Genomic DNA, 27,756 nt, shown 5'->3' on the forward strand with positions numbered 1-27,756 from the left:
AGACTAGAAATAGCTGTTCGGATCTTTTAGTTTTGAGGATTTGTTTTCTTTTCTTTTCTTTTTTTTTAAATCAGCAAATCAAGGGAGGTTCCCGAAAGGCTTTATGACTTTTTTAGGAAATGAATTTCTGAGCAGGGTCTCTCCCCGACTATGTTTACAGTTTTTATGAGACTGGACTCCTGTTCTGGCGTTTCTTCACAGACTGGGCAGTACTGAGGGTCATGGCTGGGCTATGTGTGCAGCAGATGGGAACAAATGGGTAGGAGTGAAATTCCTGTCCTCAGGGCGCTCCCAGCCTCCTCTCAGCAGAGACTCCAACACCCAGCAGGAGGGGACAGTGCAAGTGAGGTGAACACGTGTTAAAACAATTTGCCAGGATTGTAATGACGGTCGTGGAGCCATGGTTTTCAATCTGTACTCTTTCAGCAGCACTTTTTCTTCAAATGACTTGACCAAAACCACAGTATAAATAAAACAGGCCAGACCCAAGTTTGAAGGCAGAGTGAAAGCAGGGGGCCTGTACCCCGACACATCACCTCAGCTTGGAACAGACACTTCCAAAGACACTACACTTTGCATCACACGTCTGACTGAAAGTAGGCTAATACTTGGCTGGATAACAATCTCCCCCCACCCCACCCCCCAGACTGGCTCTGTCATCTTTTTTCTGTTTTAGATAAAAGTAATCTTCAAAACCTCAAACCTAAGTGAAGATTATCATGCTGTTCTATTGCTGTGTAATTTTTACTCTCAATCTGTGGAAGCCAATTCAGGGGCTGAGAAAATATACATGTATATACATATATATTCATTAGGAATACTTTGATATTTTTGTTATGAAAAACTTTTAAATATACAGAAAAATAGAGAAAAGAGCCCAACCCTTAGATTTAACAGCTGTCATTCTTTTGTCATCTTTGCTGCACCTATTTCTCTAAACCTTGGATGGAGAAGAATTCTGAAAAATACATGCATGTTAAAAAGATCTGGGAATATTTCCACTACATTGCCCCTACCTCCACCCCATTCCCTGTTCCAGTTCATCTTGTGGACCAGGGTAATTTGAATTTAGTTTCTGAAACCTTGGATTTTGTTAGCAGTGGGAGTTCTTAAGTTGTTTGTCAGGAAAGTGAGTTCCGTGGCAGCCTTGTAGGGGGATAGCTGGTGAGGAAAAGATGATGGGATGAGGATGAATGTGGAGGTTTGGGGGAGCAAGCCCGCCCACAGCGCGCTGGTCTGATTCTTGTGCTGGTGAAGTGCTTTACGTGTGACGCCCCTGTGGACTTGAGATTCCTGGAGCCTTGGGAACTGGTGGAGGCTGTGTGTACACGTGGCTCGGGCGGCCTGACGGGAAAGCTATGGTGTGGGCAAAGCTGTTAGACTGGCTGGTTAATCACTCCCTGCCTTGCAGGGGCGAGTGGAGCCAGTGATCAGAGTTGAGTTATTTGTTTTCTAATAATTATTCCTCTGCTATTATTACCAAACAAAAGGACCCATACAAAAGGACCCAGGAATCTTACATAAGAAATATTGCCCATTGCCCATTGCAGGCAGCAAGAGTTTACCCGACACCGTGCTCAGTTCCTGCCACACTTGCCCTCCTGTCCTGGGCTTTGAACTCTCCCCTCATGTACTCATTTCATCTGAAGAAAGACTGAGTTGTTGGCACTTTTTTTTTGATTGAAGTATAGTTGATTCACAATGTTGCGTTAGTTTCTGGCGTACAGCTTAATGATTCAGTTATACATACATATATATTCTTTTTCATTATAGGTTATTACAAATTACTGAATATAGTTCCCTGTGCTATACAGTAGGTCCTTGTTGTTTAATAAGAGTTGTTAGCACTTTTGATAGAAGTATGCCTTCCATCAATAGTCCACAAATGGAACCATTCACAACATCGCCTGACCTGCATCCATTTCTCCTTAGCTCTTTTTTGAAGAAGAACACTAGAAGAGAAAGTGTGACAGTGTAGAGGTTTTTATGCTTACTTGACTTCATCAACTGCAAACCTCACCAGCTAATCAATTTAATTAATTAAATTTATTGGTTCATGAATTAATAACCTGATTTTAAAGAGTCTATAGCAAATGTGCTTTTGGGACAGCAAATAAATTTTGGGAACATTCGATTAAAGCTTGGAAATACAAGCCAGGTGATTTCTCACTAAGTTTAATATTTGATAATGTTTTTAATAGGGCTTTCTAAGTAGACCACAGCCTGATTCACATAATGAGATAAATGGAATATAATGAGTCTAAAAAAGAGCTACCAGGCCTCAGTTATATATAGAAACACAGATTTGTTTTCAAATGAGGATCATACTGAACCAGGCAAATATTTCTCTTAAATTTTGTCATTGCTTCCAAAATGAACTACACTTATAAATTAGCTTCATGGCTCCCCAGATATGTTTATGCTGACATAATGGTAATACCGAATTTTGTACAGCATAATTCACCTGTTACTTGCCTGAATGTGGGGGTAGGGCGGTGCAGAAAACTCAAGTCAAGTTTCTTAACATTAAACATGCCCTAGAAAAGGTAAGGGTGCCATCACAATAAAATCTCTCTGCCCAGAATTGCTTCTTCCCTTACTTTATAAATTGGTAAAAATATTATAGGTTGGTAAATATTTCTGTAGCATGATTGCTTTTCAAAATGGAATTGCAAGGCTGAGGGATACATTGGGAGAGGGAATGTTTACAATGGCCTGTACATGATTTTTCTCCCTCTTTGGCAGGAGATAACCACATGTTTACCAGATTACTACAAATGGACTCAATATCTCTTTATTAAACTCTATGAAGCTGGACTGGCCTATCAGAAGGAGGTAAGTTAAAGTTAGCTATATTTAAAAGTTCCATAAATCTCCATCTTCTTAGAACACATCATTTGTTAAGTAAGAAATAAAATAAGCCCTGTTTACACAGTAGCTGTGAAAAGGAACTCAACCTCAAGTTCATGAAATCAATCACAGCAGACCCAGAAAGTAACTACTGTCTGGCTTAGTTTGTTGCCTGGGCTTCTTCCACCCTTGAATTCCCAGGGTGCTGGTTGTGGCAGGGGCTCAGTAGCAGTACCTAAGCCGTATATGGTGGGAGACTAGAGAAAGCATCATCGCACAGCCTAGAACTACACTGTCCAGTAAGATGACAGCCGTTAGCCACGTGCGGTTGTTGAAGTTTAAATTTAAACCTTTAATGAAAAAGAATATGAAAGTGAATATATGTATATATATGCATGACTGGGACATCATGCTGTACACCAGAAATTGACACACTGTAACTGACTGTACTTCGATTGAAAAAAACTTAAAATGAAAAAAATTTTTAATTAAAAAAAGAAATTTAAATTGAAAGTAATTAAGATCAAATCACACTAAAATTCGGGTCCTCAGTCACACCAGCCACATTCAGGGGCTGGTAGCTGGTGTTGGACAGCAGACATAGAACGTTCGCATCATTAACAGAACGTGTTTCTCTGTAAGAAAAGCACTAGGCAGCACTGATCTAGAAAATTCAGAAGTAACAAGTAGAAAACCCATTGTACCTTTGTGCATGAGGCATTCTCCTTTGATCAGAGGAATTTAACAACATTGAATTATATTTACTTTCCCGTGAGTCACATCACACTGCTTAGTCTTATAAAGAACAGTACTTATATAGTCATATTTTAAGTTTAAAGATTTTTAGAATCTATATGGAGACACACGTAGAAGGCTCAGTTTGGAATAGAAGAATAACACAAAATTTATTAAACTTTCTTAAACCATAAATGATAATATAAAAAGTAACATAGCTAACAAAAATCAGGAGGTGAAATTGGGAAAGAGAAGTGGAAGCTAGTGTGAGATGATCCCTATACCTTTCATAACAAGGAGTCATAGAAGACTTTTTTAAGTTGAAAGGTAACTATTAAAGCTAGAGATAACAAAGATAACAGAAACTAGAAGAGGGGTCATGTGGGAGGAAGTCTGTATGACCATGATGACCATCTCATATTACATGTCAGACGGTCAGCAGCACTGTCTGAAGCTAGTATGCCAGACTTGAAGTCCTGACATTTTATTACTTAAAGTTATAGTGATAAGTACCAGAAGAACTAATGAACAGACCCTACTAATAGTGGAGGAGTATTATAATAATAATTTCAAATAATTACGAATATCCTCCTTTGATACTACACCAAAACTCAACAAGTGGTTGGTTCTTAAAGGTCAGTTGCAGTGTTGAATCTAAACGTCAATGAACTCTTTGTACTCTGTTATATTAAAATGCGTTGGTCTATTTTACACTTTGAATGGATTTTTTTACCCATGCATTATTATTATAATGAAAATAGTTTTGACCTGAAGACTCCTTGCAGGGATCTCAGGGATCCCAGAGGTTTATGAGCCACACTGTGAGAACTACTGTACAAAGTATGCAATCACTACCCGACTCTCATCTTTAAGTTAGGGATATTAAAATGTTAGTTGCTTAAAGTATGATGTTGTCAAGCTTGTTTGTTTTAAAGAAAGTATTGAGCTCCCATTAGCATTTGGGATAAAGTGACAAAGAGAACTTTGTGGAACTGAGTCATACTAATGTTGAACTGCTGTAGACCCTCCTGGTCATTTTAATTTCTTAACACACTGTCACTGTTCCTCTGCCCAGAGCCCTGTTAGGCGAGAAATGGTGAGAGACTGGAGTACTTGTCAACATTCCTGACTGCAACAGACCTTTGTATTGTTGTTCTGGGGGGAAGTAATTAGGTTTATTTATTCGCTTATTTATTTTAATGAAGGTACTGGGGATTGAACCCAGGACCTCGCACACCACTGAGCTATACCTTCCCCATCAGACCTTTTGTATTGTTAAAGCATAATTTTCAAACGTGACTCCCATACAAATACAAAATGAGCATATGTCAGAGATTTCAGCTCATTAATTAGTGAGAGAACCAGTTATATGTTAAGACTGGTTCAAATGAGACTTCAAGGAAGGGTGGTTTATAGAGTCACAGGCATGCTGAAATGAATTAGCTAATAGAATCAAAACTGCTTAATGTCCTACAAAGCAATAAACCTAACTTTTGGGACAGTCTTTTCTGTGGGACAGAATGAACAGTTCTTTAAAGCAGGTAAGAAGTTGTACACAATATCAGTTACATTAGCCAGTGTCATGTCTCCTCAGTTGCATGATGACTATTTATTTTATATGCAGGGGATATGAAAAAGATGACTAATGCAATAGTATAAATATTTCTCCCATGGAGCCCTTATGTGGGCTGAGTGGTATTCCTTTACAGAACACTTGAGGTTTGGTATCTATGTATTTTATAGTTAAGCTGACTTTTGGAATATATTGAACATTTACCTGCAGGATGCTCTCTGCTTTGCTGTGGCTTTTTCATGTCTTACAACTTTGATTTTTGTTCGTCCTTCTTGCTATCACTCAGGATACCTAATGTAACTCAGATATCTTACTGCCTCTGCCTGGACTCTTGAGTGATTCCAGTGTGGAAACCCCTTCTGGCTACAGTTCTGATCCACCTGGAGCAAGGGAGGCTCCTTTGGGATGGGGTCTGTCAGGCTGCTAGGTTGACACCGAATCTGCTGATTGGAGTGGGAATCTCATGATTCTCCCACCAGTTCTCTTCCTCCCCTTTTGCTCCTGGTTCACACTGCTTCAGTTCTAAGCACACCAAACCCAAATAGGAAGCTTAACCTCATCACTGTTGGATTGGATCCAAAGCCAATCCACTCAGCATCTTTTCTAAAGATGGAAAGGGTTTCAGGGAACCCCCATTGCTGAGCACAGCCATCCTGCTGGCTCCAGATGCCTCTCTTCTCCCAAGTTGTGTCCAAATCAGTGTGATGCTCCCCCTCCCTCCACAGCCCCCCATACTCATGCTTCTGGGGAATTTGGTCCAGTTTTCCCTCTGACTGCTTCTCTCCTGAGATCAGCCTACATTTGTCTCCTATTGCTGCTGCTGTCACAATTTACCACAAACTGGGTCGCTTAAAACAACACAAATTTATTGTCTTACAGTTCTGAAGGTCAAAAGTCCATGAAATGAGTCTCCCCAGGATAAAAATTAAGATGTTGGCAGAGCTGCCTTCTTTCTGGAGGTGCTAGGGGAGAATCTATTTCCTTGCCTTTTACAGCTGCTGGAGGCTGCCTCCATTCCTTGACCTCTGACCCAACTCCATCTTTAAAGCCAGAGCATAGCACCTTGAACTCTGTCGGACCTGTGCTTACATCCTCACATCTCCTCTTCTTTGCCTGCCTCTTCCTCTTCTAAGAGCTTTTGCCATTACTTTGGGCCCATCTGGTTAATCCAGGTTAATCTCCCCATCTCGAAATCCTTCACTTAATCATATCTTCAAAAAACCTTTTACCCTGTAGGCAGCATATTCACTGGTCTCAGGTGACATGGGCATCCAGGTGACAGGACGTGGACATCTTTGGGGTGCAGTTGTTCTGCATACCCCAAGCCTGTCCTCCCACTTCATAGGTTTGTTACAAGGATTAAACAGGCGAATGTTTGTGGAGAGCCTAGGATGGTGCCTGGCACAGAGTATGTGCTCAATAAATGCCCACCTGAATGAGCCTGCAGTTACCTGGAGTCGTTACTGTATTTAAAGTGGAAAAATAGAAAGTAGAAAATCCTTAAGTTTCCTGGCTAATTCCAAAGCAAGCCCATCCATGGAAAGGTATTATGGAAGAACAATGTAGATTATTTCATGGGTTTTCATTTAGAAAGATAGTGTTTTTATTGCTAGTTGTAGACTTAAATGTTTTAGATGTATTAACTTTTTAAAGTCACTATTAAATGATAAGATCTTATGGGAAAAAAATCTTAGAATGCAAACATGCACACTTGGTACATTATTTGAAGATCAGTGTTAGCTCTAATTCAAGGTATTTTTTCCAGGTAGATTTCCTTTATTGGATAGCCATTTTCAAATTGGCTTTAAAACATGAAGTATATTGCATTCTATTTCTGGGGTTTATTTCAAAATGTAAACTTTGAAATTAACATTCGAAAGTTAATTTCCTTTAGAAAGACTGCATAGTGCATACCCCATAAAGTATATTTAGCCAAAACTAACTCACATATTAGTACTTTTTCTCTAATAGCCTTGTCATAACTTATTTTTTTAAATAGAAGGTAGCCTTAATTCTTAAATTCAGATCTGCTATAATCTGTATAAATGGACATTTAGGAAAAGTATTTTAGCAGCACATTATGAGACAGAAGTGGGGTGTTTAAAGCTTTTATTCTTAACAAGCACTGTCCATCAAAATGTTCATTTCCATTGCAAAAGGGATCCTTTCTTGCTCTCACAAACAAAAGTATTCTCAGCCAAAAATAAGAATATACAGACGTCTACTTGGGAGAACATTAATTTCACCTCTTGGGTTTAAGAAGAATTATTCTGTGGATGTAGCTAGTAGAGAAAAGAGTGCTGCTGTGCTCTATGTGGACGTCCTAGGGAACTGTGGAGAACCTCCTAATCTATGAGTTTGTCTTTGGCTGTCTCCATGATTTCAGTGGCAGCTGGGGATTTACCTGCCTAAGCTCGGTTTGCTGTGTGGCCTCGTCTTAAAGAAACATGGTGCAGAAATAGGCTGCCTCTCCCAGTCTGCCCACCTCATGGCCTTGGAAGGTGGTGGCAAGTAATAAATAAACAATAGCTTTGGGGACTTTCCACCCTCCCACGTTCTGGACTCAGTCCAAATTCAGGCCCACTCTGGATGGAATGGAGCAAGATCGATTCCAAGAATTAGATCCTTTAATGAGATCTACTTGGTGCTCCTTAATTAAGTGTGCTTTTGTTACAAAAAAAGCTAATAGACCTTGAGAAAAATCAATACCCTAAATCATATGTTTTACCAGCCTTCTGGAATCTGAAGCTGCATGACAGAATACTAAGAAAAATTCTTCCATCATGTAAAAGCAGAGCTTGAGGAGAAAGAAGTGAGGATAATGATGGAGAGCAGCCAAAAGCCTGAAGTGCGATGCGTTGGCCCGGAGACAAAAGCATACTAATGCAGGATGTGCTCTGGAAGGGACTGGCACCCTTTGTAAAGGGTTAGGCCCAGGGAGGCAGGGGAAGGAGGAGCTGAGGTAGGAGGCGGATGAGATGAGAAAGGATGAGGTTTGGAACGAAGGCCCACTGGGGCAGCAGGCTGCTGTGTTGCAGAAGGAGAAATGATAAACTCAGTATCAGGATGCTATTGCCTGGAGAACCCCCAGTGGTCCCCACAGTCACCCACACCTCTGAGAGCCTAAAAGCCAAGGAGAGGGGGAGGAGGTGAAAATCACGGGGCACCCACTGTCGCCGTGCAAGACTCACCCTGTGAACATGCATGATTCGTATTTAGAATCATGTTGTAGGGCATATTTCTAAAATGCTTGCTGAAAGCATCTCGCAAATCACTCCAACAAAAAAATATGAATCCTGATGTTTAACCCTTGATCAACTGGAGAAGTTCTATTATTTGGAGCAGCTCATTCTGTGATGTTGCCAGATCACTTGTGTGAGGGAAGCAGTGGGCAGAATGGAGTTCAGTGTTTCTGCAGGTGTTTTAATGATGTCAGTGTTGACTTAAGGTGAATTTCAATATACAGATATAGGCTGTGTTTTACAACTAAGACCAGTTAACTCTAAGGAGCGTGGAGTTGGCTTTAGGAGGTGATAGCAGAATGAACAGGGAAGTGACTGCAGTCAGCAAAGCTGTCCAGAAACTATTACTCTATGTAGCAAGACTGTGCTTGCTGAAAAATTGGGACATCCATTAGAGTCTGTGTTCAAAGTGTGAAAATCCAGGAATAAGAGAAGACAGACCGTGGCTTGCATGCAGGGGAGCTGTGTATAAGAGAGGAGACAGAGAGGAGACCCAGAGGAGGGGATTTGGGAAGCAACACCGGGGCTTCTAGAGTCTGCACGTGCTGCACTTGCTCCTTGGACCCCACGGGCCCTGCGTTTTAACCACCCCTGTGTTTACCATCTGCCGGGAGGCTGAGTCTGGGCCCTGCATCTCTGTGCTGGAGGTGGGTCTCCGTCCTGGGAAGAAGCACAAGTGGGGTCTCAATGATGCATCTTTGATTGGAGACTTTATTTCCTTTGGTGTTTTTCCCCTCTCCTCCCACGAGTTTTCACTAGGGGGAAATCGCTTTTGTGTTTTGCTTTTATTTGTCTTTTGTTTGACACCAGGTTTTTATTATAACGTGTAAACCTCTTTAGGAGCACATCTCCCTCATTGCATTTTGTCACCTAGAGTCTGAGAGATGCCAGACCGTGTGGGCAATGTTGATAAGAAAATAAAGTCCTATTTGTTTCTGCAATCTGCAGTGCTGAGTGTTGGTTTCTCCCGTGTCCTCTGAGGTTTCCAGGGAGAAGGAGGCAGAGGTGAAGGCGTATAGGGCTTTTTTTCTCCCTTTCTTTCACGTTTTATTTGAGCATAGATTTTTGGGGGGGGAGTGCTTCTTGAGGAAGCTGTCCTTGTTACTAAACAATACTTGACCTTTTCTTTTTTTCTTTCATTTTAAGTGGTACCCCTCCCCCATCCCCTAATACAGGCAGTGATAATAGATAAGTCAGTCAGTCACCCTTGGTTTATTAACCTCAAGTTTTTAGATCTAAGGTAATTTGTCCTGTATTTTGTGTCTCTGTATTTATGGATTCAAGGATTTAGGGGGGCGCTAGAATGAGCGGGGGCGCTAGAATAAGCAAGGGCGAGGAGATCATTCAGTGCTGTCTTTCCAGCTCCAACACTAGGCTTCATAGGCTTACGTTTTTCAGTGGATGTACTACTTTTTTGTTGTAAAATCACAACCCATAGATGGGTTAGCCTCTCCTCCACTCCTGCTTTTTATGTAATCTTTAGTTATGTCTCTGCATCAGTCAGGGTCCCAGCAGGAAGTAGAGGGCCTACCCAAGAGCAGTCACTGAAGAAAATGTAATGAAAAGACCGTTTCTGAGCAGTTTAGAGAAACCCACAAGGGATAGTCAGGCCACCTGGCAGTGGCACCAGAGGGAAGCCTTTTCCACCCCAGGCGGCAGGGGCAACATCAGGGAGCCAATACTGGAACTGGGGGAGCGGTGGCTGAAGCTGTAAGAGAGCCCTTCCCAACGGGGGCCGTGCCCACCTGGGAAGAAGCCAGGGTGCCTCTCATTGGTTGAACCCAGCCAGAGGGCAAGGTCCTGGTTATCGTAGGCACAGGAGTCAGCTTCCTAGGGTACAGGATGGGTGGGAGGAAGGATTTGGAGAAGCAAATGGACAACATTAAGCCATAATCATTCATTTGAATTGCTTAGCAAAATTTTTAAAAACCATGTGTATTTTGCTTCCCAAATACATCTGTGTATTCGTTGCTTTCTTTGTACTAAGTTGTACCTAAACATTATAAAGGAGTGACTGTAGATGGCAGAGGTATTTATTTTAAGTGAAAATAGAAATGAATTAGAATTCGATGGAGAGAAACTTCATCATGATTGAGACTACAAGTTCTGTCAGCCAAATACATCTATACAGATCTCAGAATGTTATTACCTTTTGTGGGGCAGATGTTACTGGGAGAAGGCACAACAGAATTTTCTGGGGTGCTGGGAACGTTGTGTGTCTTGATAAGAGTGATGGTAAAAGTTGATTGAGCTGTATACTTCAGATTTGGCCACACTAATTTATGTATGTTGTACCTTAATCTAAACAGAAGGTTTAAAAAATTGCAAAAATGTTTACAGTTCCTAGAGACCCGAGTTCCTGTCCTGTCTCTGTCACTCACTGACTGTGTGACCTTAGCCAAGTTATTTAATCTCTCTGTTCCTTAATTTCCTCCTCTGCAATACAGGGATAATAATATTCTTACCTCAAGAGATTGTTGTGAGGTTTAGATGAGCCAATGTTAGTAAAGCACTTAGCCCAGTGTCTAACATGTGGTAATCACTCAATAAGTGTTAGCTATTTATATAAAAGTAAATATATTTTCCCCCTAAAATAACCCAATACTGCTAAGTTCTAGGTATCATTTTTTTCTTCTTTTCCTCTGTATACTAAGATTTCCAACCTGCGGGTTCATCTTTTCATACAAGCAGATACCAAACCTGAGTTGGACACATGCTTACCGCCTTCCTTCCCAAGCCTGTTCTAATACAAGGAAAGCTCAGAGGCAGTTTACGTTCTTTTTTTACAGCTTGCTAGTGGTTTCCTTGCCAAGTGTTGCTCCAAGGAGATGCCCTCAAGTCTCAGAGCAGAGACACTGCCTTTGCAGACCCTCTCACATGTAAGGAACCTCAGAGTGACCCTATTCAATCTGCTCACCAGCTTGCATCATTTTGTTTCATGAATTTTAACAGGCCTTGGTTAACTGGGACCCAGTGGATCAAACAGTGCTTGCCAATGAGCAGGTGGATGAACAAGGCTGTTCGTGGCGTTCTGGAGCCAAGGTGGAACAGAAGTACCTCAGACAGTGGTTTATTAAGACAACTGCTTATGCAAAGGTGAGTGTCAGCCTGGAGGCTCCCCAGTAATGCATACGTGTTGGGAGGCAACACCAAGGTCTTCTGGGTATTGGGGAACCTCATTGATGGAGGTGAACCCTAGGAAGGGCTGTTAGAGCCGTGCATGTGCAGACAGCAAACACGTGAACCTCACGGTTACTCAGTGGGTCACTCACTGGAAAGGTGATGGTTTTTAGGTCTTTCTGTTGGAAATCAAGAGTAGCACCTGGAGGTCACTGTTGCATCACCTTTCAACAATCGTTGTACTGCCATGGAGGCAAAAAACATTCATCTTTATCTGCGATTATATCAGCAGTAAAGCTAGAAAGGAGAAAAGTATCTTCATCTGTGTAGTTCTAGTAAGACCTCCAGAAAGACAGAATGACATTTCAAAGGGTCCAGAGAGGACCATCTAAAAGGACTGATGGCAGTCTCCATGAACTAAGCCAAGAACCAAAGCTTTGGACTTTATCCCTTCTTGTGTCTCCGATTAACAGTGTAAACTGGTGCGAGTTCCTGCACCTCAGTTGCCTCATCAGTAAAAGGAGACAAGTGGGACCAAGTGGTCTTTAAGGTGCCTTCCTGCTCTTTGTATTTTCAGGAATTCAAGGCAAAACCAACCATTGAAAGAGGGGGCTTTCTTATTAAATCACCAATAGCCTGGGCAAAATAACCTGTTCTGAGTATACTAGAACCACTCTGCAAAGTATTCTTTGAACTTACCAAGTTTCAGGACATGGAATTAAAGGATCACTCCCTGAAACTCCAGAGAAAAGTGATTAGAGCAAATCAGGAGCATTTCCCATGGCAATTTGGTAATCTCTGAATTAGCATATGACTGGAAGTAAATAGGATCTGAAAAATAAAAGCATCATGAAGGGCTACTGACGGTATGTCATGGTAGTTCTCCCCTGTGGTGGTCACCATAAGAAGGATAATTGTATTCTTCCACAGTAGCCCGGGGCTTGGTCCGTCAGAAATAGGGTAGTGGGCTGAAATGCACTTTGGGTCGGGTCCAATACTGTTCTTATATGCAAAGAAAGCACAAAGTTATAAATAACCTTTGATCACTACAAAACTCTGCTGAATTAGAACTGCAGAACACCAGCTCACAATACCAGTGCCATATGGCTGTATGACCTCTAGTTCCCTCACTCAAAAGACATGTCTTAAATGAGGCTGTTTTCGCATTATAATTTATTCACAATGTAGCAGAGAATAGCATATGGATTTAGAAAACTACTCATTTAGAACTTGTTAACATAGTGCTTTGCTCCTTTGAAGCACACTAGTAATACTGAGAGACTGAACGAGAAGAAAGCTGAGAACATTGCTTTCTCTAACATCGCAGGCAGTGGGAGCCCCTATCTCCTGAGAGCTGGGGTCCACCGCATTACCAGGAAGGATGTCAGGTCACCTCAAGGACCTGTCAGATGATTCTCTAATAGGCATTGGTGGAAAGGCCACCTAATTAGCTTTTGTTTTGACCTCTGCCTCTAATTGGAAATGTAATAATCTGAGTGGCATTATTCTTTAAACTGTCAGCTGGGAATTTTCAACTGTTCAGCAGAAATGGTTAGTTACCATGGTGACTTGCCTGGTTCTTGCTGAACTCCAGTGCAGAATTATTGAAAAAGCTGTCTTTGGAGGTCAGCACTTGGTTTGCCCTGAAAATCAGGAGAACAGGGAGTGGCATAGGAGTGGTAGAGGTGGGCAGAAATCTATGTTCACTGCAGGTCCTTGGCTGACGGCTGCATATGCACAAAGCAAGACTCCATAAGGCCTAATAGAAAAATGTTTGCAGTGGGATTGAGAGGAGAACAGAAATACCAGGGGGCTACACAGTACTCTGAGACCTCAGAGTTATGGCCCAGCCAGAAGTATGCAGTTGGGACCCCAAAAAGGCTATATATTACAAGTGTGGATGAAACCCTCTGGCCAAGAACAAAATCAAAATGTCTCACCTTAATAAAAAATAAAAGCAAGCCTTACAGTTTCAAGAGGAACTTTCAGGACAAAACTCAACACCTTTAAAGGGAAACAACATAATCCAGGCTCCTTCAAGTTGGTTTCATCTGTGATATCCAACATATAATAAAAAAATTACTAGACTTCCAAGAATCAGGAAATTGTGACCCATAATAAAGGGGGAGAAAGGGAGGGAGGGCAGCCCAATAAAAATAGCTCCTGAGATAACCCAGCTGTTGGAATTAGGAGATAAAGCTAGAGGCATCTATGTGTAAATGGTCTGGGACTTAAAGGGAAGGATGGTCATAATGAGTGAACAGATGGGGAACCTCTGAGAAGAAATGGAAACAATTTTTTTTAAACTGGAATCTAGAACAGAAAAGTACAAATCTGACATGGGAAATTTATTATTTGGGCTGCAGAGGGATGAATAAGGGTTAAGTGGGCCATAAAGCTATAGGGGAGCCCCTCCCTCCATATAGGGAACATAACGAGTGATACCCTGAAAACAGGAACGTATATGACAAGTTTGAGAAGCTGAAATAATGACAGTATGGCTAAAACTGAGAGAGCCAAGAGGAGAGACTCAACATAGAGCTGGAGAGGCTGAAGAGAAGCTGAAGAGGTGGGTGGGGGCCAGATCAGGCAACACCTTTTAGGTCTTAAGAAATTTGTACTTTATCATGGGAGCCATGAGGAACCATTAAATGATTCTAAGGAAGGGAATAACATGGTCAGTTTTGTGTTTTTATAAATTCACTGTGGAAAGAGCAAGTGTGGATACAGAGAGACCAGTTAGAAGGCTATTGCAATGGTCCAGGCCTACGTAACTTAGACTTTGGTGGTAATGGAAAGAAATGAGTAGGTTAGAAAAATATTCAGATGGTGAAATCTATAGAACTTGGTGATACTGGATGAGAGCATGTTGGAGACGGTGTCATCGAAAAAGACTCTGACTTGGACCCTAGTGAATGATTAAGCTGCTCCCTGGGATAAGGAGTCCTGGAAGAGACATAGTTCTGACCCTTTTTGAGATTGCATTGGCCATGAGTCATTTGCATAGAGATGTAAAAATAATTGATGCTTGGATAAATGAGTCCAAAACTTCAAAGAAGATCAAATGAGGTAGAATATCTAATCTAAAACTTGGTATGACAGTAATAGTGTTGCATTAATGATGATGGCCTGCTGTGTAGATAAAGGTGAGATATTGAATCAATAATGCTTTTACCTGCAAGTAACTGAAAACCCAAGTTATGGTGGCTTACCAGATGGAAAGTTACTTTTCCCACATAAGAAATCCCATTTGCTGAGACCGAACTGGGATAGGGCTCTGAGCTGGCATCTCCGTGGTTCTCTTGGCCTTTTCTTCCTTCCTGTCACCTTATGGTTGCGAGATGGCTGCTGCAGCTCAGACATCACATTTTCATTCAAGACAGAAAGAAGCAGAAGAGGCAATGTGAGTGACTGGAAAGCGAGAACTTTCCCACAAACTCCCAGCAAAATTTCACTGATGTTCTATTAGCCCCAGTTGTGTCATGTGACTACCCCCAGCTTCAAAGGAGACTAGGAAAGAAGTCTGGGGCTTTCTAGCTTCTATAGTCAAGATGGTTGTGGGAGGAGGATGGGAAATGGGTGCTGGGATTGCCAGTGAGCTGTGCCTGTCACAGTTATCTTTAGAGCTCTGTATTTGCATTGGTTTTGCAGCTCTGAGGGCTGCCTCTGTGATGTCAGCTGGTGGTCTGCTTGGGAGCATGGCTGTGGAGGAGCCCTCCTTTCATTCACTTAACTTCCAAATTATAAAGATGATGCCTGATGTGAAAATTACAGGGAAACTTGAAGTATAAAAATCCTTTATTAAGGCTGTTCTGTGATGTATTTGGTTTTTCTCCCTTTACCCCCCACCCAGTCTTCCTAGGATTGTTTGCTTTATGAAACATTAGAAGTGATTTCAGCTAATCGTTCTATGAAAAGGAAAACTGGCAGTAGGAGTATCTGAGGAACATGAATTAGTCTTGGCAGAGATGTGTGGGAGGAATCTTGTGGGCAGCATGGCGAGGTGAGAGCAAGGGGAGGAGGGTGGATTGGAGACTTACATACTGAAAGCAAAAGGAATTCAGAGTCTGAACGCTTTAGTTCCTGACAGCTCAGTGACAGTTGGAAGGCGAGACAAATAGAGAGACAGCTTCCCATTTGAACTTTTCTAATAGATTTGTGATTTCGATTTCTGTGCTGCCTTCTGAGGCCCCCAGAGGCTGCCTCCTCCCAGGCCCTCAGCCGCTGGGGCACTCCACGTGGGCTCCTCTTTGGCATTTAGATGGACATAATCCTATCCCGACGGTGCTTAGTCAATCCCCACACAAAATGGGTGGTTATGTTTTCTAAATTCTCAGGAATCACCTGGCAACTGCTAGAATATGAACCAAGCCTGTGATCGCCTCCCACCTCCTACCGTTTTACCCTCGATCTGATCAGTTCTCAGGCTTCCACTTACACCATCTTACTTAACCTTCAATATTATACCTTGGAGGGTAGGTATGCCTGTTATCCCATTTTACTGATGAGAAAACTGAGGCTTATGCTGGTCATAAGTATCAGCACTGGGATTCCAGTCCGGGTGCTTGAGCTCTTAACCAGCAGTCTGTACCACTTCTCAGGTAGTCTGGGTTCATTCTTTCTCTCCCCAGATGTTATTGAGTGCCTGGCCTAGATGCTAAGAATACAAGTGAGAAAAGCAGACATCCCTGCTTTTTGGTTGCTTGGAGGCTAGTGCAGGGGACAGTTGCAGATGTGAGAGGTCACAGCCCTTGGTATCACAGTCACACTGCAGGAGGGGGCAGGTGAGACAAGGAGAAGCCCCAGTTCTGCCCAGTGATCCAAGGTGGTATCACCAAGGAGGTGATGAAAGATGAGAAGTGCAGAATGTCTGTAAGGGCGTGTTTTGTTGCCTTCTAGACGTGCAGGAAACTGCACGCTTCACAAGTATTTCCAAGTAGAATTCCTGAATCAGACGGGCAACAGTGAGCCCTTATGAAATCACGTGGGATGGGAAGTAATAAGCCACCCATTTCCCTGCCACCGTGTGCCTTTCATTCCTTGGTTTTAGGTTGCATTTCTGGGTAAAGTAGGGGTACCTTTACCAGAAAGCACTACTGGAGTTGGACCCTGCAAACAGGGAAAATCTGAGAATGGAGAAGCAAAGAGGTGAGGGGAGGGAGTGAGGTTCATGACAGGAGCTCTTTGGGGAGGTGGAGGAGGAGGCTGGAGCAGAAAGACAGCCACAGAGGAGCAGTGGCACCAGGGTCTCGTCCCCTGGGTGCCCCTGACTGTTCAAGAGTTCCCTGCACTCTGAAAGGGAACCCCTGTGCACCCTTGCTCTAATCCTGAGGCCGTGAGCTCCTCGTGAAAGCATTTGGCTGTCTCCTGGAAAGTGGGCTGCTGTCTGGCATTCTGCTCCTACCTTCAGATCAGCTGACCAGAACAGAGGCCGGCTCACAGGTGGTGCCTGGAAATGCCTCTTCGTACCAGCACCAGAGTCATCCTGTGCTGCTCAGGAAACTTAGCAAAGGGATTGATTGGTGAGGTTTGGCGACTCGGCCCCACTCTGCCCCTGACTCCCTAAGAAAGACCCTTGGCCCCCGTGTCACGTCCTGTGTGTGCAGCCTGGGCCTTCATGTGCGGGGCTTGTGCACAGATTCGATGTTGGCTGAGGGAGCAAAGTCTCTGAGGACCAAGAGGAGCAAGTGAGAAACATTTAATGAGCTGTCAGCTTCTCTGCAGGGCTGTTGGGATAAAAGACTGTGAGGACACAGACCAGGGCCAGATTTAACGAAGCTAAGGCTGAGGTTTATCTGTTGTGAGGGTTTTCCCTTAAAAGCCCTGTGGCTTTACAGCTGTAATTGCATTTACCCCACCACGCCCCTCTGTGATTTGTCTGGGCAGAGGGCGGCCCTATCCTTCCTCCTGGTAAAAACTAGTTCATCAGCTACAGACCCCGGGACTCAGACCAGCCCTGACACACCCTCAGAGCAGCTTCCTGCTTGAGTTCTCCCCCAGGCCCTGCTGTCTCTTCTTCAGAAACAGCAGGCTCTTCTCCCATCCCCAGGATCTAGTTTTGACTCACTGTCTCACAAAGCTAATTAATTGTTAAATTCTGCTCCTTCTTACATAAGATCTCATGATTCCTTCTGTTCTGTGTTTAACCTGTCTCTCCAGGACCTCTTCTCTCCTAGGCGCTAAGCCAAACTCTGTTCTCCATCTTTCATCCTCTCCTCTCTGTCCTCCTCAGGGGGATTGTTGGCCGGTGCCAAGGGGCACAGATGAGAGTTGTTACAGGGGAGACCTTCTGGGGGTTGGGGTAGACAGGGATGGGAAGGGGACAGAGGCAAAAGGAAAGCAGGTGATTTGAGGCTGACAGTTCCCTGGCACTTTGCGGGCAAGCCCGAGGCTGCCTGGAGTGGATCAGGAGACTCTCCGCCCTCCCAAGGCCACGGCCAAGGGGACAGGCCCTTTAATGTCAGCCAGGTGTGAAGATGAGACTGCTGGGAGAAGGCCACTGGCTGGCTCTGAGCAGGCCTTAGAGGGAACTTCTGCCTGGAAGAGTTCACCAGAGTTGGAGCAGGGCCGGGTCCCAGCTCTGGATTTGGAAACCCATGGTATTTCGTGACAGTATAGGCAATTAGATTTCCTCTCCTGCCTGTGTCCGGAACGTCCCCCACTGATGCCTAATCACACCTGCGTGTGGTCTCTGTTAGGCCGGGCCTCTAGGACTGCCTTACTTCCTTAGCCCTGAGTTCTTACCCACACCCTGTCCCTCCGTCAGGCAACTAAAGACAGCCCTGCATGCAACCCACTCCAGAGCCTGTGAGAATGAACAAGCACTTCTGAAGGAAGGAAGCATGCATGCTCTGCACACAGGAAGGTTTCCTTTGTTATGTGTTTTTGTTTCCAAGATAGAATGAATAATTGAAAGGGAAAAATGGGAGAAATAAATTAATAATATATTCCTTATTGTGTGTTGACAATGAAATAAACTATAAATTTGATTAGGAAAAAATGAAGACAGACGTCAATATTATGCCTTAATGCTCTTCGACCCCGAGTAGCCTTACTGAGCTCCCTGCCAGGTCCTGTTGGAGTAAAGGCCTCCTTCCTTCTTGAGGTGTTGCCTGACTCCATGGGAGGAAAGAGATTGATGAGCACCTTGTTGGGGACGGTCCCTGGGTGTGTCCATGGGTGTCACCAATGAACCCTGTTAGCTTAGGGAGTCATTTGAATTTTAATGCTAGAAGAAACTCAAGAGAACATTGTGCCGATTCTTCCACATTTAGCACAGTCTCCCATGCTTCCTAATCCCTGCCCTGATCTGAAAAATATAAAAGCCAACAAAAAACCCTCATGTGTGCTGCTGGAAATGAAAATCAATATGATGTCTAAAAACAAAGGGATAAGGTGTTGCTTTATTTTAAGTAGCCCGCATCCTACCCTCCTCCTGCTGCCCTGGAGGGCTGATGGCCAGCATGAGGTGTCCTGGAAAATTATTCACTGGGCCCATTCCTCATTTTATAACTGAGGCCCCCAAGCCTCAGAAAGCCAGGACCTAGCTTGGGTCTCCTCCATCCCAGGCCTGCGTTCTGCCCACCTGCTCTTGAGCACTGGTTGCCCAGCAACTGGCATTCCCTACAATCACACTTGGAGGGCACACAGTCGGAGGGTGAGCAGCGCAGGGAGGCAAGGCATTATCAAGTGAGGGAATGGTACAGGCACAGGCAGAGGGCACAAATGGCCGGGTAGCAAAAAGTGCAGGGATTTCTAGTTTGTTCTTGATGGAATTGGCTTGAGCAGTGTCCTGTGTTATGTCATTAGTCTCTACTCCAGCACCCTTCCCTCAGCCCCGGGCCTTCTGAACCCAGCTGCTTGGAGGACAGTGGGACTCCACTGCGATCAGGGAAGCCAACGGTCACTAACAGACACGTAGATATCCGTATTCTATTGTTCTCCTTTGTTTCAAACTCAGTGTTTTCTCATTGAAGGCGACAATTTTCCACAGTCTCTTTCTATGTCTCTCTATATTTTGCTTACTGATTCTGAGTGTCAGATTTGCTCAAAATAGAGATTTAATCCTTTCTAGAGCTATATTAAGCTGTGAACTCCGGTAAAATGCAAACTCTTGTGGTTTAAAAGAGTATATTAATAGCATGATCTTAACAATGTAAAATGTATGCACAAGTACACACACTCATACAAATTTTGTCACTTCTAACACACGACTGGTTTTAAATTTTATGCTCCGTTAAGAATGAAAAATGCTGTCAATCAGAGATACCACTGATTGTAAGACATGTCCCAGTTTCAGGATTTGTGGGGGAAAACGTGCATCTTAGAATCAATGGAAGATGGGTAAGATGGAAAGCTATAGAATAAATATGAATAGTGATTTCCCTGGATGCTTAAGTTGATTTGGGTTAAATGTTATTTTTTTCTTCATCCTTTACTGTCTTTTCCACATTTTTCCATAATGATTATTATTATTTCGATAGTCATCAAACAAAACAGCCTGATAGCAGGGTTATGTCAGCGTTTATTTACACATCTTTTTTAGACCTGGAAAGGGATGGTCACATGTTCTCGCAAGTTTAAATTTACAGACAGGCTTCCAACTTGAAGGTAATTGAGCAGAATGTCCCCTGGGACTGCTGTCCCCATTTTATTTTTCTTGATTAGACCAATAAAAGCTTTTAGTCTTGCTCCCAAGACTCCCCTCTCCCAGAACAAAGCCACCTTTTCAGGCAAGGGTGGCCCAGTGCCACAGATGGGGCTAAGAACCATGTTCCGTTTGCAGTGTATTTAACTTCTCCCCCCTCCCCCCACCCATGGGCTGCAGTTACAGATTCTCTTTTGTCCTGTGGAGCCAGGGGCAGTGAGGTGATGGGGGTGGCCTCTGGGAATCAGAGGCTGTCTCATCAGACAGGTGGCTGTGTCATTGAGAGAGTTTGTCCTCTGTTATCTGCGTTCTTAGGAGTGTGGTAGTGACATTTCAGAAACTAGTTACCATCTTGTGAAAGTTGGTGGAATTTAACTCGTTTTGCTGACTTAGATTGCCTAAATCAGAAGAGGGTTAAAAAAAAAGGCTGATAACATGGCCTGAGTTAATCTATGAGTAAGAAGAGATTAGCCAAATTGGCTGCCACGACAGCTTCCTGATTTCTTTCACCACATCCTTTCACACAGAGCATGCTCAGGGAGCAGTCCTTGAGGGTCATACCCAGACAGCACTTCCTCCCTTCCAGCTGTTCAGAAGCTATCTAATAGCACTTGGCTTGTCCCTCCTTTTCACATGGCTCTGAGATACACACTGACATCTGCATGGGCTCCTCAGTGCCTCTCTTCCTTTTGCCCCTGCAGTCCTGGGATCCACACCTTGCTGGCAAGTCATACATCATCCGCGCAGGGCCTCGCTTAGAACTGATTTTTTTTCCCTTCTGGGTTACCAGCACCTTCACTGCAACTGAGACTCTTGGACAGCACAACTGTATTTGCGAATAAATGCGTTGCAGTGAGATGCCACAACAAATGGATTTTGCTAGAAATACGTAGCACATTTCAGAAGAGAGGTTAAAGTAGGGCCATCAGAGAGGTAAACAAGGTAAACGTCATGCCAGAGCTTCTTAATGTGTGACCTTCGTGCCTAACTTCATGCCAGAGTCGTGAGAGAGTTTATTCCTCTAGAATATTCCAGAGGGGACATCTACGTTGTTTAAATATCTTACTGCCTTCAGAATTGATTTTCCTTTATCACAACTCAAATATACATTGTGTCTTGGGAGTAATTGCATCAAAATGATTCCAAAAACAAAAAGAATAAAGAAATCTTGGCAATAATAATAAGTTTTAGAAAAAATAAAGGCAAGTTATAATTAAAAAATAATTGCTAATCAACTCACACTGATTCAGAAATAGGCTAAGTGTTAAGCTTTTTAAAAGTGTCCATTTTAATTAAATCTCATTAAGTCCTATTTCAAATCTGTATCCAGTCTTCTGGTTTCTCAACTCTCCCCCTTAGTAGCTAATAAATCTCCTTGTTTTAAAAGGTCTGTATTTTTCAGTTTGCCTAAACTTTTTTTTTTTTACCAAGATCTTTAAAACGTGTCATGTCTTTGCAAATATTAACTACTATATATAAAAATAAATGAAAAACAAATTTCTTCTGTACAGGGAACTATATTCAATATCTTATAATAACCTTTAATGAAAAAGAATATGAAAACAAATGTCTGTGTATATATATATATGCATGACTGGGACATTATGTTGCACAGCAGAAATTGACACATTATAACTGACTATACTTCAGTTTTTAAAAATGTGTCATGTTTTTAAAACCACAAATTCTTATTTATGATCCTGTTGCACCTTGTTCTTCATGCTTTAGCTCACGTCCCACCTTCTCTTGGGAAGTATGGATTTATTCCTGACATTATTTCTGCTTCTTTGAAGAAAAAGTCATATTAGCCTTGTTATAGCTAATCCTCTTTTTATCCCCAGCTTTGTAGTTTTGATCTTCCTCTTTCTTATTCCTGATTCTATTCTGTGTTACTAAAGCCTTTTCAATTGGATGTTCCCTTCAGCCCTTCTTCTAGTGGTCCATGTTCTTAAACACAGGCCTCTATTGCGACTCATTCATATACATTGCTGTTTCAACTTCTGAAAGCATCTTCATTCACAGGGTGTACCTGTGGAACAACAGTGGCTGCCTTTCCAGACTTAGCGTAGTGAAATGATTATAAGGCCCCTCTGTAAACCATAGGACTTCTATACATGCTAAATAATAACCACAGGAGATTTGACTTCAGCTGAATATTAACCACAATAATTATTTGTTGAAATTGAATGAAGAGCCCACTCACATTGTTAATTTCTAGGTTTTGCATATGGAAGAAGTTGTCTTTTTTTTAATTTACAGAAAGTTACCTGAAAACTGAGTATGGTGGTCCCAGAATAATCAGGAGATCTGGATCATTCATATTATTTGGTGTCTACTGTTGACTTGGTCAACTAAGCCATTTTTTCATTAATTAAATGAGGGCAGTTGAATAAATGAGTGGTTTTCAAATTGTACCCAAGCCTTGGGAGTTGATGGAGAAGGGTTGGAGGAGAGAGCAGGGCATCTCCTAGAATAGTTCAGCTTTCAACTTTTGGATATTGGGTTCCCTCAGATTTTATTTGAAAAGGGATCTCAAAGCACATTAATAAAGAGTCTCAAAACCTGCTCTTTCCCTAAGTGTTTGGATTGTATGAACCAGTAAGATTTCTATAAATTGAGGTTGGCCAGGATGGGGAAGGGAGGCACTGCCAACTGCTTGGCAAATATAAGGGCATGAAATGAGATGAATGCCATCTGCTGTAATTGCAAAACCACAAAAAGGATGTGATTTCAACAAAACACCCCAAAAAACAAACAAATGAAAACAGCTCTTTAGACTGAACACCTGTAGCTCTGTAAATCCTCACCAAGTTGTTCTTGTTCCGATGAAGACTTGGTGGGGCCAGCCCTGGGACAAGGGAGAGATTGTGGGAAGCTGTTGGGCAGGTGTGTTCTGGAGCCTTGATCATCAAAAATCAGTCGAGAATAATGAGTTTATTTTACAGTGGAGACTAAAAAGGGCTTGCTGACTTGTTCTCAAGATGTTGGTTTCATTTGGTTTATTTTTTTTCATTTCTTTTGATTTTTAAATATATTCATAGATTTGGTGAGGTTTTAAGCAGGTGGACTTTTTTTTCTCCCACAATTAGCATATCAAAACATTCACATTTCATTCTATTTGAATCTTTTGTCCTCATCGAGATCTGAATAGATTAAGCCAAAATCACCTCCATAAGAAGTATTCCAGCCTTGACAATTCAATTGAGAGAAAAAATACAATGAGAGGGTTTATAGACTGTGGCTTAGTTATGCAGGGGAAGGGAGGGACCTCAAATGTGTCAGAAATGAACCCCATCAACTCCAAATTTTCTGTGGCAGGAAAGGATAGAGTAGGAGATGAAGCTGATCTTCAAATCATGTAATGTGGGTTTTATCTCTTGGAAAGCAGGGAACTATATTCAGTATCTTGTAATAACCTATAATGGAAAAGATCTAAAAAAGAACATATATATGTGTATATATATATATCTGTGTGTATACATATAAACTGAATCCCTTTGTTGTATACCTGAAACTAACATAACATTGTAAATCAACTGTACTTCAATTAAAAAAAAGAGAGAGAGATCAGATCCCATGAAACCACATGTAGGTTTGCTTTGAAGTTAAATGGAATCTCATTGATCCTTGGAGCAGAAAAGCCACTGGTAATTTTCTGAGTTCATCATGTCCTAGTTACGTGCTTGTTGGCTTTTAAGACCCCTTATATTGCTGCATAAATTGAAAAGCTTTCTAAAATATATAGTGGTATCAGAAGATTGATTAATAATTTATTAACATATTGTATTTTGTTATTGTAATATTAATATATAATCAATATATTCAAGATTTTAAACTTTTGCTACATTGATATCAAGATAGTACAGTTTCAGCTAATACAGAGATACATCATATTATTGAAACTTTCTTATTCTATTAATAATTAGGAAACTTGGTTGAAACCATGTATAGTTATTCTGGCTAACTTAAGCCAAGAGGGAATTGATCAGAAGAGGATCAGTTTCCTCACAGTTGGATGGGAAGGCTGGAGACCTAGGCGGGAATCAGGGAGGACAAGGGTACAGCTGAGACCTTGTCCCAGGAATGGTCTGCTTAAGCCACTGCTGCCATTGGTACCAGCATCTCCAGCCTCTCAGTGCTGGTGTGATATTTAAACCAGTTGACCCTGTGCCTCTGGGTTGCCCCAGTGTTCCAGGACTGTACTGAGCCTATGACTGGTTATGCTGTTTAGCTTGGACCTGGGAGGCGAGTGGAATGGGAAAAGTACCCCCTTTCAAGCTTCCATAGTTGGTGGTGGGGCCCGTTTATAGTTATTATAAAATATTGGCAGTATTCCCTGTGCCGTATAATATATCCTTGTGGCTTATTTATTTTCTACGTCGTAGTTTGTACCAAAAGAAAGCAACTTTACTTGAAGCACAATGAACAATCAAGAACCTAAAGAAGAACTTTTACCACCTTCTTAGAAGTCATTTTTCACTCAGGCAAATACAGAAATAACAATGGTCCTGTCGGGCAACTTTACTTGTAACCATCAAGTATTTTACATATCCTATGAAAAGCCGCCTCACAATCACTAGAAGTTGGAACATATGAATGGCATTAGGTCATGTTTCTTATTTTACCTAAAACTAGAACTCTAGATTTCCTTGATGCCACCCCAGGAAGTTGGGCAAGCGTTCCTAGCAGAATGTAGTTTCATCAGCATCATGAAGTTGTCTTAAGCATAGGCCGTGCTGAATTATCAAGTTTCAAAACTTACCTAAAATATTTCCGAATCTTCATTATCAGGTCTTTGGTTTTCATGGATCTCATTTCCAAGTGAACATGTAGGCTTTAAAATATCTACCATTTCCAACTGATGACATTTTCTCCTGAAAAGCATTTTCATCTTTCTTGAGTAACTGTCCAGAAATGGGAGCACCTAGGATCATTTTGTTGAAAATGACCTACAAACATCAGTAGCTTGGGTAGTTGGGTCTCTGCGCTGATGATTATGCCAAGTGTCACGTGACTAGGTTCGTTGGCAGCTGAAAGGAAGGGGACCTACCTTTCAGCTGAGCCTTGGTGTGATATTGAGTTAAAAGGACAACTGGAGCTCTTCACCGAGGCTTTCCAGTACTCTCCTTTTCCCATTTTGCAGACACATGTCTGATTTCTATTTTATTTTTAGAGTAGCCTGTTCCCTCCTTCCTTTGTTTGTCACTCAGGATTGACAGCCCTGTGGCAGGAAGGCTCGCCCTGTTGGTGACCAGACAGTAAGGCCAGTGTTTTACATTGCAGCCACTGGTCATTGCACCCTACCGTACGCTGGGCTGACGCTCCTTAGTTGCTTCTTTTTCCTTTATTTCTTTTCTTATTGGAGCTTTCCTCTCCTCACCTACCCACTTTCGGTGTCTTTCCTTCTCCTCTGTGGTCCACCGCTCTTTTGTCTCTCCCAATTTTTCACCCTGCTCCTCTTCTTCCCTACCTTCCCACTATTTTTCTTTTCCTTTGATTCATCTCCATGACCCATGTCCCATCTTCTTTGATGCTAATAGCATCTGGCGTTGCATTTTAATCAGTTACCCGACTAATAGCAGCAGACCCCATGTATGCATTATTTAAACTTCATGTTAGGGACTCTGGGCACATCCTGCGTTGTGTATGCCCAGGTTCCCAATGCCTAGATGAGGTCCTGGTCTGAAGGGTGGGTGTTAATACATTCCTGGGGAATAAACAGATGAACGAACACATTGCTGGTCAGCTTGATGGTGTCTGCAATCCACAGTTTCTGAGGGGAGGGTATAGCTCAGTGGTAGAGTGTGTGCTTAGCATGCATGAAGTCCTGGGTTCAATCCCCAGTGCCTCCACTAAAAATAAATACATAAATAAGCCTAATTACCTCCCCCCACCAAAAAGAGTAAAATAAATAAATAAATAAATACAGGAGGAAAAAAACACTAAAAAAAAAAAAATCCACAATTTCTGCCTCAAAAGAAATTTCTGAGTCTTGAAGCTTCCAGGCTTTCCTGAGTAAATGAGAATGGATGGCTGGATAGATGCCAGGTATAGAAACTGCTCTGAGTTCTTTCTCCCATGAGAGAGTAAGAGTCCGTGAGCTGTAGGGAAAAGAGTGCGATGGGCAAGTCTGGGTTTTAGTCCTGGCGCATCTTTCCCTGCTGCCTTACAAGAGAAAGCCTTTCTCAACAAAAGTTTGTTCATCTGAAAATGAGCTACCTTGTCCAGAGTGTGTGAGAAGAGATGTGTATAAAAGCACTTCATGAATTACAAAACACTAGACACACAAAGCATCATAGTGTTGCCTATATTAAGCATAATACAATTAGGAATTTCAAATTGGACTCATTATAAATACATGATTTACTTTTAAACTCATTTGTTGAGAGAATGTGTCTCATCATCAAATAACAGACAGCATGTGCTTGAGGCCACAGAGAATGATTTATTGAAAAGCCTCCCTTTTATAGGAATTTAGGATTGGAATTAGACAAATAATGATGAAATGAATGTGTGCTTCTAATAGCAAATTCTATCAATATAGCAAATATAATAAATACAGCAGTATATCAAAATAGCATGTCAATTGGATGGTTTCCCTTATGCTGATTTTTATTTTTAAAATGAATTTATAGTGTTCTATATATGATACAGCTGGGTTGTAGAACACCTGTACCTGTGAATGGCTTGTCTTAGTTTCAGAATTCATAAACTGGGAACTTCTTCTGTTTAGTTGGCAGACTGTGGAGGAGAATGCACTAACCACATCCATCAAAGACGTTAACCATGGTCTTTCCTTGTAAATTGTCTTCCCTCTGTGAGACCTTGGTCCACTCAGAATAGGGAAGTCGGTGAAACCCATCTCACTGAAATGAGTCACTATGAGTGCATCTGTGTCACCTTCGCTGGGCTCCTCTTATTGGCAGATGAAGAGGGCTAAATCCTGAGCCTCCTTCACTTTTCACACCTTCATGAGCCCCAGAGCATCTGTGTTTTCTTTAGTAAACTGTGTGCTCTACCTCTCCATTCTCCGTTCATTCCTCCAGGCCATGCAGGACGCGTTGGCAGACCTTCCGGAATGGTACGGAATAAAAGGCATGCAGGCCCACTGGATCGGGGACTGTGTGGGCTGCCATCTGGATTTCATGTTAAAGGTGATCAAGCAAGAGTATCCCCAGCAGTCAGTGCTCACAAAGCCCTCCTGCATTTTTAGAGCTCATCGAACAGACCAGCCACTTGAGACTCTACCGCAGGGCTATGCAGTATTGGGAGTCCTAGATGTAATTTCACATTTCCTAGTAGCCACATTTTTAAAGTGTAGAAGAAACTGGTGAAATTCATTTTAATGGCATATTTTATTTAACCTATTATATCCAAAAAATGATCATTTCAAGATGTGATCACATTAAAGTCCTTTGCCTCTCCATCAGGGTGAGGGAGGTGGGGCTCTGAGCCACTGAGCTGTATACGTGGAATGTCTTCTAAATTCTCTCCCTTGCTCATTATATTATGAAAATGTTTCTATCTCCATTCCTGGACCCACCTGAAAATGAGACATCTCAGGGGAAACACTCTCAGCCCTGCAGGTG

At 42.3% G+C, this 27,756-nt stretch overlaps 1 protein-coding gene across 2 annotated transcripts in view; it reads left to right on the forward strand.

The window, feature by feature from the left end:
• The window catches only part of LARS2 (leucyl-tRNA synthetase 2, mitochondrial), a 131,342-nt gene that overhangs the window by 43,153 nt on the left and 60,433 nt on the right, over positions 1 to 27,756 (forward strand). For both annotated transcript variants that reach the window (XM_006200711.4, XM_031686686.2), the window contains exons 6-8: positions 2,746 to 2,835; positions 11,353 to 11,496; positions 27,214 to 27,321. In XM_006200711.4, the coding sequence (XP_006200773.1) occupies positions 2,746 to 2,835; positions 11,353 to 11,496; positions 27,214 to 27,321 (342 nt within the window). The remainder of the gene's footprint in view (positions 1 to 2,745; positions 2,836 to 11,352; positions 11,497 to 27,213; positions 27,322 to 27,756) is intronic.

Source organism: Vicugna pacos, chromosome 17 (genome assembly GCF_048564905.1).
Source record: "Vicugna pacos chromosome 17, VicPac4, whole genome shotgun sequence".
NCBI classification, from domain to species: domain Eukaryota; kingdom Metazoa; phylum Chordata; class Mammalia; order Artiodactyla; family Camelidae; genus Vicugna; species Vicugna pacos.